Consider the following 13363-nt stretch of genomic DNA (forward strand, 5'->3'; position numbering starts at 1 on the left):
AATTAGTTCAAAATAAGTATTTATTGATTTTATCTTATTAAAATACTTTATTTGATTCATTTATTTGACAATAATTGTATAAACAGGTATTTAACATACGTAAGTTACCAGTATGACATCTGAAAAGTCCGTCCTATTGGCACGGCACACCATCTTATATAGTAAATTTCACAAAAGACTTAATATGTTATTGTACTTGCGATATATTCATATGGTCAATGCTTCAATGGATCCTACCATTGCCGACTCAAGTAAAAAGCCGATACATTCACAACGACTGGTCCTACTTTTTCCGGCCCTCCCGTTGTTGTCTATATATGAACTGTCATTGTTCTGTAGAGTGTTCATACTGACGCGTCTGTCGTGTTCACACAGGGAATGGTTTGATTTGAATAGATAATTTACATGATAAATAATACACTAGCATTAACACACCTTCTACAAAATAAATGTAATGCATATATCAATGCTACATATTTTTTGGAAATCGATATTACCACCGGTTTTTGTGTGAAGGACTAGTCTAACTTTGACAGTGCTGATGAATAACAAGAATGTATATTATTTATTAATAACACTGATAGTTAATATATTTGATTTGAGAATTTTTTATAATTCAATTTGAAACGAGAAAGGGCGAATCAATATGTCAAGCAATCTGGGATCTGATTTTGACAGCTGAAAAGTAGACCACTCGTTGATTGTGCAAAAAGTTATGCTCAGGCTTTATTAATCTAAAGATGGCGGTGATCCTTCTCATCAATAGATTTTTACACAAAGCATCCTAAATGTCGACCCCAGGATATTACATCACAATTTATTATTACTTTGTGGGAACATGCCTACTCTATAAACTCCCACAATAAATCTTAACTATAATCGGTACTTATTCTAAAAGGTTTCCCTTATTTATTGATTGAAAAACATCCCTTGCGATATTGACAATATAACATATTACTGTGGGAATCTGGTCAGTTATTGACTTAAATTGTATCATAATTAAATAATTACATTGGTTCACATCTTATAGATACCTAATAATATTTCATAACAGTGGCAAATAATATCTTTATTATAAGTTACCATCGAGTATCTAAATTATTCTAAAGGGTAGTCAGAGTGGAAAGTCATTTCATTTCATACCCCAACCACAATGATACCAATGCTATTCAGTTATTTTTAGGATTATTTGAAATAGGTACCCACACTTTGGACTTATTGAACCGTTGAAAGCACTTCACAATTACTCAACAAGTAAGAATCCAAATCACTGCCAATGCTACAAGAGTTGATTTATTTTATCCAACTTCTTTGAGGCACAAAATCTTTTCAACTTTCAAGGGGCATTTGACAGTTATGATATTATTTGAAAAAAATTGAATTGAGGTTATGTTTTGAGACGATGATATTATAATCTATAGTCGCAATCTATTGAAGTACCTATGCCTATTCAATATAATTAATGTATACAAGATCGATGCATATAAATGTAACTTTTTCTTTTCATATTGTAGGTATGTAGTGTTATTGACACTTCAACACTACTACACTTACAAACTTATCTGTAGAGCGAACAAAAATGGAATTACAATGACGCCATATTGAATACGCCATTCCACTGTCAGATTCTGTTCAGTTGTGAGTCGTGATTGGCTAGTTTTCGACTGCGGCTCCTCCATCAATTCTCCAGATAAATTTCTCATTAAACCTACAATTTTATCAGTCAACGCGAGAAACAATTCCATTGTTGCAGTTGGTAGATATTAAATAAAACAATATGTTACTACTCGATGTTTGACGTATGACAGCACGGCAAGCGGGACTATAAATTATCTAGTCGCTGTGACATTTCGAAACATCTTGCATCTCAATTCTCAATATGTAAAATTGACGTACTTTGTCTTGTTCTCGCGTTAGCACGGCAAATGGACCCGCCGTTAACTGATATCACCTTTTGACAGCTCGGACGGCTTAGATTATAGAAAAATATAGATGGAGCTATTGCATGTGTTTGTCCTTCAAAACATGACGAACTTTTTCATGCACTTGCCTCGCCCCCTTCACGCTTCCTCCGCGACCCTTTCCTGGGTTATTCGAAAATATGTGTGACAGTGTGCGTGCCGTAGTGTTGCCAGATATCGAATATTTATTCCAATGTTATAATTTTACAAGTGATGTTTTTATAAATTATATTATGGCAACACTGGCGTGTTGTTAACTTTTGTACACAATTAACCGTCGGAATACGTAAAGTGATAATTGTGATAATTTTATCACAATTAGCTGTTTTCAGATGTTAAGTGATATGTTAGAATAAGCCTGCTGAACTTTCAAAAAGTGCTATGTTTTAACAGCCCCTCTCTTGGCTGTGTTAACTTTTAGAGTGAGATATACAATTTTGACAGTTTAGAAGGCTAACTTATAGTAACAATAATTATAATACCTCAATACATAAATATGATAAACTACCCTCAATAGCAGCCTTGTGTATAGAATAGATGCACTGGGATCGGTACATTATCTTTAGATAGTCCCTAGTCATAATAGTAATTTAAGTAATTTAATCAAAGCCTAGACGTTTCTGTTATTGTTTTTCTGCTACTCTACTACTATTACACTACTGTCACTGGGTCTCATGAATTATTGTTGTAATGCTAAAAAGAAAAAAAATTCTTGGTAAAAGGTGGCTGGCTGACAACCCATGACATTGATCATAGAGACTCCAAATAACAACATGAGCATTCTCTACTACCATAATTATTTGTAACCAATAATATTTCTTCCATTTGCAGTGATTGAAGTGGCTTGTGGTGAGCACGGTGAATGGGTCCACAAACTAGTGATGGCGGTCAACAATGGCAAATGCAATAATCTCGTTCAGGCGGCGTCGAATAATCACACGCAGGCCTTGGCCATCACTGCTCATTCCAATAACCAGCAAAACGGTCCTGCCGTCTTGCCCAACAACATTGCCAAAGATAAAATCAACAGAAATAGCAGCTCTAGCGATACCGGTAAGAAAATAAATACACTCTCGATGCTCCTGATATAATTAGTTATCATTAGGGCCCGGATTTATATGCTAGTGCATGTTTTGTTAGGGTGTATGCACAGCTATGAGAGTTGCACAGAAATCTGTTTTGAAAGACACAGAATCCAAAAATAAAATTTTATTGTGCATATAAATGCATATTTGAGACATTAGAGCATATTTGAGACATTAGTGCATATTTCATAAATAAATGCATATTTTAGAGCTTTTGAATGTATAATTTTAGTTTTTTTTAATTATTTTATCGAAATATAACTAATTTAGGAAGAAAGATAGTTTAGATGCACTTGCATTTTAATGCCATCTCCGAGCTGTAGATTTATCAGTGGAAAAAGTGAAGTCAACTCGGGCACTATTATTTATAGTTTGCCCAAGTGGACGTTGAGAGGTAATTTTCTGCATATAAACAAAATACTGACAGATACCTATGCGGAAAAATTTAATGCATAATATTGAAAAAAATAATGTAATTTTTTTTCGGGCAAAAAACAGAAAATAGTATTTAGGAATAGTTAAGTGTGTCGTTTTTGTTTTTTAACTTATGTTTGGTTTACATTGCATTTATTATTCAATTATTTGTAGGTTCTTGTGAAAAAACTATTTTGAAAATTGTAATTGATTAACTTTATATTCTTTTTTGTGTTTTTTGTTCTGATATCGTATTATGTTGAAAAATTATTAACTAGTTATTCGATTTTTTGTTAGTAATATTGGGTAAATTGGGTATTTACAATTTTTTCCCACATAAAATGACAATTTTTAACTGCATATTTCTTCGGTTTTAGTGCATATTTTATTGATTTTAAGTGCATGCGTGCATGCATATAACCACGTTTTTTGTTGCATACAAATCCGGGCCCTAGTTATCATTAATACACAGGTTAACAATGGGAAGAATGGCAAGAGTTTCTATTTCCAACATGCGTAAGTTAGAAAGAAGTCATGGCCACATTAAGAACTCCTCTAACTTTTAAACTACAATATTATATGAGTATTGACAAGAGAAAATCAGTCAGATAAAGCCACATATAGTATGTATCTAAATCTATACAGTCTCAAGCATGGCCCCGCATCCTGAAATGGGCCCCCCTACCTATCGCTAAAGTTAAAGACAGTGTGATACAATAGTGTTTTCCAAATCGTGTTCGAGGTAAAATTAATGATTTTCAGTCTATTTTTAGCGATTTTTGGGAATAATTAGTTATCGACTATGGACACACAATAATCCATCCCACATTTTAACTCTTGAAATAAAATAGGCAACTTTTTTTACTATTAAGTGCCGGCTAGACGCTCATGCTTACCACAAGTTTACCTGCGCAAACCGGTTTGTACCAGGAAGCCCGTGTGTATGGATGGGAAAACTGTAGCTCGCGTAAGCCGAAAAGCGCTGTAAAAGTGTTTTTTGCACAAACTGTACCGCGCAGGGAAGTCGCTGCCCTCTAGTTGGCGCATAAGAGGAAATTTGTAGTGTGTTTATCGCACTTATCTGGTTGACCTGCCATGCCGCCCCCCCCTGAGTCCGGGCCCCCAGGCTAGAGTCCTGTCGTTCCCTCTCGGCCTCAAGTAAAGAAGTTTTAACAATTATATCTTCTGAACCTTCTTCATAAAGCTGTACTTCAATTAAATTGAGACGTGGCCTAAACAATCAATCGAATCTAAAGCCTGTTTCAAATTATGTATTGGATTATAAAATCAATGTTTAAATAGTGTAACATCTGAATCTTATCTTTCTGATCAACCTGTCCTTTTTTGTGATACAAAATAGCATGTTGTTATTAATTTGAACCTGATATCTTCAATATATCATTTTTGTTTTAAATATGTAATGTAGTTTTATTTTAATCTCATTTTATACTCCACAGGTAAAGCAGATTTCTCTGTGGTCGAGATCCCCAACCAAGGGCCCCAAAACGGCAACGAAAAGGCAGTTCCAGGAATAGGCGGCCTAGCTCCTGTCACCTGCACCACATCATTACTAGATTCCAACGAGAGCGTCATGCAGAAGCCCATCAAACCCGGCTTCCCCACCTCGGGTTTCAAACAATTCTGGATACTGCTCAAGAGAACTTTCCTCAGCATCATGAGAGACCAGACGCTCACTCACCTCCGATTGGTTTCTCATGCAGTGGTCGGTCTACTCATTGGATTCATTTACTATGATATCGGTAACGATGCAGCCAAGGTTATGAGTAATGCTGGCTGCGTATTCTTCACCGTGCTTTTTACCATGTTCACAGCGATGATGCCGACAATCTTAACATGTAAGTAGTACTACTGTTTAAATTATTTAATTTTAATTTTTATTTATTTTATTTGACTCAATCCATAGTCAAGTGCCGCGCCTTCTGCCATATGGTATCTTATGGATGTAGATTACTTTATAGTATAGCTGCTAGGTGAGGGAGGTTTGGCCACAGTGACGGAATCTGTGCAGCTAAGTCACAAGGGCGTGGAGTATCATATTTTCAGGTGGCATTTAGAGCACCTCTTCAAGATCATATCTGTCATTGAGAACTAACATGAGATGCACCACATTGTTAGCCAATACGTTACCATTAGGGAATCCAATCCCGAGCCAAAATTCTGATCCCGGGATTTCGGGATTACAATTTGACAATCCCGGGATTGGCATTTTTTCCATTGTTATATTTACAAATAACATTGATAAAATCGGTCAAAAATAAATCTAGTAAAATTTATACAATTTAAGATGTTTATTGTTAATATTGTATACGTTCAATCTTGGAAATACACAAGTTTAACGGAATAAATAATATTGTAATTTAAATAATAATGTGAATTTAATAGGAGATTGCTGTTTCTGATAGTAAAGACTTAATGAATGGATTAGCGAGATTTAAAATATTAAAGCAAATAATCATGGCGTACGTATGGCTTTTCCACTTCATAAATCTAATCAGTCAGACAAATATGAAACTGCCGTAAAACGTATGATATCATGGTGGAATTACTTTGTTAAAAGTGCGAAGCATTGTTTTTTTCCAATCTTTCCATTTTTAATAATTTACGTGAAAAAATAAAATAAATCGCCAACCTACACATGGGTATAAATCAAACTTCATTCAAACTCAGTTTATTTCTAATGTAGTTATTTTTTATTAAAAGTATTTTTTCTGTTATATTTTCGCTTTTATTTTATTTTCCATAAAAATTGATAAAAAAATCAATCCCGAAATCCCGGGATTATGTTTATCAATCCCGGGATTCATAGGTATCGAAAAAAGCTCGGGATCCCGGGATTGGAATCCCTAGTTACCATTATGACATCTCAGGGAACCACTATTACTGTCTTCTATTTCTAACTCTAAGTCGGCTCTCACATCAAAACTCGTCTCCCTTCAACCGCCGAAAAACCTTCTGAGAATGATGAGATCCAGTGTTGCTTGTGAATACCACGCACATCTACCTAGCAACAGTCGCACGTAGCCTTCGAAAAGTATTGATATTTGAATGCGGTGATCGGCGAACCGGTATAAGAATGACCAATTCGTAGGTGTTTGTTTGTGACTTCGACCCTTCGACTCAGAGCCCGAGAAGGATGCAACTTGTCGATTGCAATATCATTGTTTTTTTCAAACGAAACAGTCACACTCGACCAATCTGCGGAGCTCCATTTGGCAATATGTGTTTTGTTATTTGTGTTAAATAATGGTGACGTCATATCTACGTATTCGACACGTTTTTAGGCGAAACGAGTTTAAATGTGAGAGCCGGCTAATGTTAATGTCCATGCTTCAACATCTCTTCCATTGGACCTTGATTCGGAGCAAATCAAAAAACTTGCTTTAAATATATCTTACTTCAATATTCATACGAAATGCAGTTTCCAGACATATCATTTATTAAAATCATTGTCATCAGGAGATTACTTACTTACTTCAACACAGTTCTGTTCATAGATACCTATCCAAAGTAAACGCTTTCTATCTGTCACCTTTCAGCCTGCTTCTTCTGCATTCTATGGAATCGTTCCACACTACTATCTTAATCTTTGTTTTCCAATCCGTACCACACTTTAATTTTCATTCAAACTGTAATATCTCAATCTCCAATTGTTGCTGTCCCCATATATATAGAATATTACATAATATATACCAGTAGCGAAGGGTAGAGGTAGGCTGTTAAGATTCGCCATAAATAGTGCACATTAAACTTTGTTAGTCATACGTATTTGTTTTTATTGTACCAAGACTACAATTTTCTTTACAGATGGTGTTGGTTAGATTTTAAAAATCAATTACACCCAGCCTAAACTAAACCATATTAGTTTTGGTATATTTTGAGCGATACGACAAAATTGTGCACACTTTATCATTCATACTTATTTGTTTTCGTTAGATTAAGAATACATATTATTATGTAGACATTCGCGAGCCGAATACTACAAGGTTCTAAGTGTTCGTCCTTGAAAAAACAAACCCAACAATGAAGTAGTATTCTAAGCTGCCTCATTGTTACTTTTGTTTCTCCAAGGACAAACACTTAGAACCTTGTAGTTCTCCACTTGCGATATTGTTGATTCATTTTTAAAGCCCTACCTAAACTAACCTATAATAGATAAAAAATATTATTCTATCTATAAAATATTCAAAGTTATGTATAATTTAATTGCATAATTTTAGATATTTTATAGATAGACGAGTTTTTTTTGACTATTATCTATTATGGCTTGGTTTCGTAGGGTTTAATCGAATTTTAAAAATGAACACCATCTGTAAATAAAATTGTAGTCGTATTTCAATGAAAACAAAATACGTATGACTGACAAAGTTTAGTGTGCACTATTTATGGCGAATCTTAACAGCCTACCTCCACCCTTCACTTCTGATATTATACTATTGATGCCTAACCATGTTAATTGTTTTTTCTTTTCGTTTTCAGTCCCCGCTGAAATGGCTGTATTTATAAGAGAACATCTTAACTATTGGTATTCGTTAAAAGCCTTTTACTTTGCGAAAACGTTAGCTGATTTACCATTTCAGGTAAGTTTCTCTTTATAATAAAATTATTATGTTACCATGCCACGTGCCATGATTAAAATTTACCTGTATAATGAAGCAAAGGTACCTAACCGAAGTATAAACTATCAGATTGTTATCAAACAAATTAAACACCTGTTTTTGATTAAGACTGATTGTTTTGTATTTATAACCAGTATCTTGAACCATTGTTAACTTTACTATTAAAATAATAATATCCTTTCCAAGTAATGGCATTGAAAACATTTTAAATAAAGATTATCATGAAACTCCACTGTATCCACAACAATAATTCAGCTGTGAAAACAGTTTCAAAGTCAGTAACCTCCATTTTACCACGTTTTTCTTAGCTCGTATTCTTGTTTGTGCGGTGGTTGTTTATCCAGTACAAATATTGCAATCGATTTTTAACTAACTTACCGACTAACTAGACATTTGAAACTTTTAGAATATATCAGAACACGATGCCAATGCATTCTTTTAATACTTTTAGCCATCTTTAAGTAGAATTGAATTCATTTTCACTTAATTCTGTTTTGTATGACAAGTTATTTCGGAAGAAATCCGTAATTCAATCCACTATTATTGGTTGCTAAGGTGGTGGTCCTAACAACTAAATTATTAATATATACGTGCGTTACTATGGAAATCAAAATGACATTTCAGTATTCTATATTTGTTTGTTTGTTGCAAAATAGCAAAAAAAATATTTGTTGACAATTATTGCCTTATTTGTCCTAAATTATTAAATTGAAATACACAGAATTGTCAAGTTTATATGATACAACAGAAAATTTAAAAACGTGGTACCTATATAAAAAATTCTTTTTATCTTGTAATTATTTACTCTATATTTCTCTTGATTCTGATTTTGTAAATACGTTTTTTATTATAAATGTAGGGTATATTCGTGAAATAATAATGTTAACTACAACTTATCTGTTAGTTAGATAGAATTATGCCGGAGGTTGATTGCAAAGTGGTTTATATTCATCAGCTGCCATTTTTTATATTTCACGACAAACTTTAAATATGATTTCTTATCAATTTTAATGACACTAAAAACATTTTTTTATTTCACTGTTTTTTTCTAGTTGATTAATAATATGTGTTAAAAAAAAATTTAAATGTGCTTGACAGTTTTTTACGATTATCTCAAAATGGCAGACAACAGACTTTGAAACTAGCAGCATGCCTTATGAACTTTTTGTATTATAACACTTACAAGTGCAATTACAATGACTTCCCATGACGACATGACTAGGCGATTACCTTGAACATAGACTAATATACTGATCTTCTGAATATTAACAAAGTGATACTTGGCAAAATGTAATCTCCAATAGTTTGCAGTGACATTTAAAGTCAGAACATAATAATATCATATGAGGCGTCTAATTCCAAAAAGCGATAAGTCCACATTTGGTAAAAATCGAGAAAAAAATACGCACGTATTCTTTGTATAATTTTACACAATATGTATTGATCTATAAATTCCAAAACGCGACATAACCCTACGAAAAAAAATATTTTAAGTCTCGATTTATTACAAAAAGCGCCAAGTCCGTGTTTCATATTATTTAAAGCTTGGTTGATTTCGCGCGTGTTTAAATCAACCAATAAGGGAACGTTCAATATTGGAAATGGCGTCTCCCATGCTGTAGCATCTGGTAAACTCATGACAGTGCCACGGAAATATGTGCCTTATGCGGAATAAATTAAAAAGTGAGGTACAAGTAGCACTACGTCCAATTTTATTTTGCCTATATTTGTTACATTTAAGAGTTTATCGGCTGAAACAAATTGCCATTTGGTTCTAATTTCGACATAATCAAAAACTAATCTCACGTTAAAAAAAATAATTGAAGCTTGAAACATAAAAACGTTGTTTCCCGAAAATATTGAATTGTGGACTTGTCGCTTTTTCTAATTAGACGCCTCATATTATGAGGAAAGACTTTTCAGTATTGCCAACTACCAAACATACATATTATGACGGGTAGAGATGGGTAACTCAAATCATGGACAATATAGATGGTTTTATTGTTAACACCTAGCAACATAACGAATATTATGAAACAATCAAACTAAGTGTCAATACGACCAAATTGGTATCTGAATTGTTTCTTATAATTGCTATCTAAGGTTGACAACTGATTATTAGTCATCAAAACTGCAAGTCTGCTTGTCTTTTTACACGATTAGTGTGTTTGAATTGATAGCCATAGAACTATTAGCAGTTGTAAAATTTTGTTTCTCGATTATTATCTATGTATTAGATTCATTTTTTTTGTGATTGATCATCTAAATTTCTAATTATCCTGTATTATAATGATTCATAAATTCAGTTTCAGGGGTTCATCTTGGCAATATCCGAACAATTAATAATTTATAGAATAGACTTAGATGATATTAGTTTGAAGTTTACTACAAATGAATCTGCAACGCAAGATTACTTGCACCTAAATTAATCTTTAACCTTAGTAGTCATGTTTCAACTTCACTTTCATATATTTAGGCTCCATCTAAGTCTGAAATAATGATAAAATGCAAATGAATCGAAAGTTTTGTTAATGATAATCTTTAATTATTTCTATTTATTTCAGATCGTATTCAGCGGAGTATACGTCTTGATAGTATACTACATGACGGGTCAACCGATGGAAGTGGACAGAGTCGTCATGTTCACCAGCATAAACATCCTGACGGCTCTCGTGGCTCAATCCTTGGGCCTACTGATGGGCGCGGCGATGCGAATCGAGAATGCCGTGTACCTCGGCCCAGTGACCACCATACCAATAGTGCTTTTCTCAGGATTCTTTGTTAAGTTCGATACCATCCCTGGATATTTACGATGGGTGACTTATGTTAGTTATGTGCGTTACGGATACGAAGGGGCGATGCTGTCGGTGTACGGGTTCGACCGGGCGAGGTTGGACTGTTCGGAGTCGTACTGCCATTTCAGAAGTCCCAAGAAATACCTCGACGAGGTATCCATGAATAATTCCAACTTCTGGATTGACGTAGCGGCTCTTTCAGGATTTTTCATATTCATTAGAATAATATCGTACTTTGTTCTACGGTGGAAGATCAGAATGATCCGATAAAAATTATAATATTATCATTTTTCATATCCTTTTATTATAACCAGTATCTTGACTCATTTTTTAAACACAGATTAAAATAATATAATATAATATTAATGGTTAGCATAACACCTGTTTTAATATTACTCTATCGTTAAGTGAATATTATGCAAATTGCATAGTTTTCAATACTCAAGTGCGTGGCTCAGTTATTTCAATACTTGCCATTCAAAGGTGATATGATTCTCAATTTTATTTAATTTGTAACTTATTAAAAATTAAACAATAAGTTTAGTAAGCTAAATGGATAAATTTTTACAGTGATATTATGAATAATATTAAGAACTATTTCCCTCTTTGCTGTACCCAGTTTAGAGTATTGACTGCTCTAGTTCTATGAATAAGATTTTTTTTCCAATGAACTATCAATCTATTAATTATTTATTTAAAAATTAAGTATGATGATTATTATTTAATAAAATTTAATTTACTATTTATATATTGACCTCTCATTATTTTCAGAAATGATTTCTGAATCATTTTAATTGAACTATCAATATTTTACTTATTTTTTTCAGAATGCAAAAAAATACTTGACCAACTTTTAACAAAGTTTAATGTATTTCATTTTGCGCTTTCATGTTTTTAAAATACAAGTCACGAATTGATATTTAACAAAAGACGCTCAGTAATTTATTGTCAGAAAACCTGTTTTAAAATGTGACTTGACTATTCTTCATACGAAATCGGTTACTTGACTGCTTTTGTAATAAAAATGACTTGACCGTTTTTGTAAGTAAATTCAGTCTTTGATAGAAGATGCCTGGTATCTTTTCCACCGTGTCCTTGATCTATCAGTTTTGAAGGGACCACATTATGAACAAAATGGTGGAAGCATTATTTCGTTTAATGAACATTTCGCGGTTTAATAATATTTTTTTTAAACACATACCACGAAACACTATTACTACCATATTATCAAGAAAAAAATACAGTGAATTAAATATGATTCTACTGAAATATAATTGTTTGAAGAATGATAGATCAAAGTTTCACTCTTCATGAATGTGTGTACTTTGTAAGAATGAACTTAATAGACCAAAACCAAACCAATGTAATATCTCTCTTTATGTTTACAAATTTATTTGTAATTAAGATACATATAGCGACAGGTTATCAATGGTAAAAGAAACAGTGACACTTTATGATTATGACACAAAACACAAACACCATAAAACGTAATCGTTTTATCATTTTTGTTTATTCTTAACTCTACGTAAGTATATTATGAAAAATCTGGTAGCGGCAATCAAAATTTGTAAACACGCTGCCATATTTGGAACAATACTTTCGCGAAAATTCGAAACCTCATACGTAAAAGTCCGTAACTACGTTCTTGACTATTTTGACTGGATTGCCTTTTATTAAATAATTTTAAAGATAATAACAAAAATTCAAACAATATAATAATCAATCAACTAAAAAATTACAATTTCAGCATTTAAAATTAACGTTGTGTCATTAAAATTTATTAAAATCGTACTACTGAAAAGTACTATTTTGCAGTTACGGCTTTATACGTAGGAGGTGTCGAATTGATAACCAAAGTGAGAAATTATATTGGTTCGGTTAGGTTATGTTTCTTCGGTGATATTATTTTAATCATTAGGTACAGATAAAATCTAATGTAATATTAATTTGCAAAGCATGGGGGTCTAAATAATATTTTAAATTTATAAATAAGAAAGTAGATAGGTTTCCTAATTTTGTTGAACAAAATAATTAGGTACATAAATGATTTTAAGTGTTTAAGCACAATGAATAGATTCGGTGTCATTCAGGTCTGAAGTTTAGTGCTGAAATGTATTATTAATGTAAATGCAAAGGAGGCACTGATGTGTAACTTGAAACCTTTAAAAGTCGGGTGGTTCCGCTAATTACGTACTACAAGATAATGTTGAATCATTGCTTCAAACAAACGGAAATTTAGTTGCCTGAAAACGTTTTTATAAAATTATTACTTATAACTAAACGCAATAAATAAATCATTTTAGGACTATTATTAACAACTGATTCCATTCCAGTACGGCACTGAACTTTTAGAATTATACTCACCTGTCCACCTGTATAGATTGCCAAAATACAACAATATCATCGAGAATGGTGTTAAATTCATCACTAATTCAATAAACATCCATTCACTAAACTATTTTTTTTATTCA

At 32.8% G+C, this 13363-nt stretch overlaps 1 protein-coding gene across 1 annotated transcript in view; it reads left to right on the forward strand.

The window, feature by feature from the left end:
- Nucleotides 1–11293, forward strand: part of Atet (ABC transporter expressed in trachea) — a 119693-nt gene extending 108400 nt beyond the window's left edge. The window contains exons 5-8 of the mRNA XM_085958196.1: nt 2793–3014; nt 4918–5316; nt 7958–8058; nt 10662–11293. Of these exons, the coding sequence (XP_085814322.1) occupies nt 2793–3014; nt 4918–5316; nt 7958–8058; nt 10662–11162 (1223 nt within the window). The 3' untranslated portion in view covers nt 11163–11293. The remainder of the gene's footprint in view (nt 1–2792; nt 3015–4917; nt 5317–7957; nt 8059–10661) is intronic.
- Nucleotides 11294–13363: the final 2070 nt, after the last annotated feature.

The sequence above is a fragment of the Rhyacophila brunnea genome, unplaced genomic scaffold, assembly GCF_057557595.1.
Source record: "Rhyacophila brunnea isolate RB1 unplaced genomic scaffold, BYU_Rbru_1.0 scaffold_11, whole genome shotgun sequence".
Classification (NCBI taxonomy): domain Eukaryota; kingdom Metazoa; phylum Arthropoda; class Insecta; order Trichoptera; family Rhyacophilidae; genus Rhyacophila; species Rhyacophila brunnea.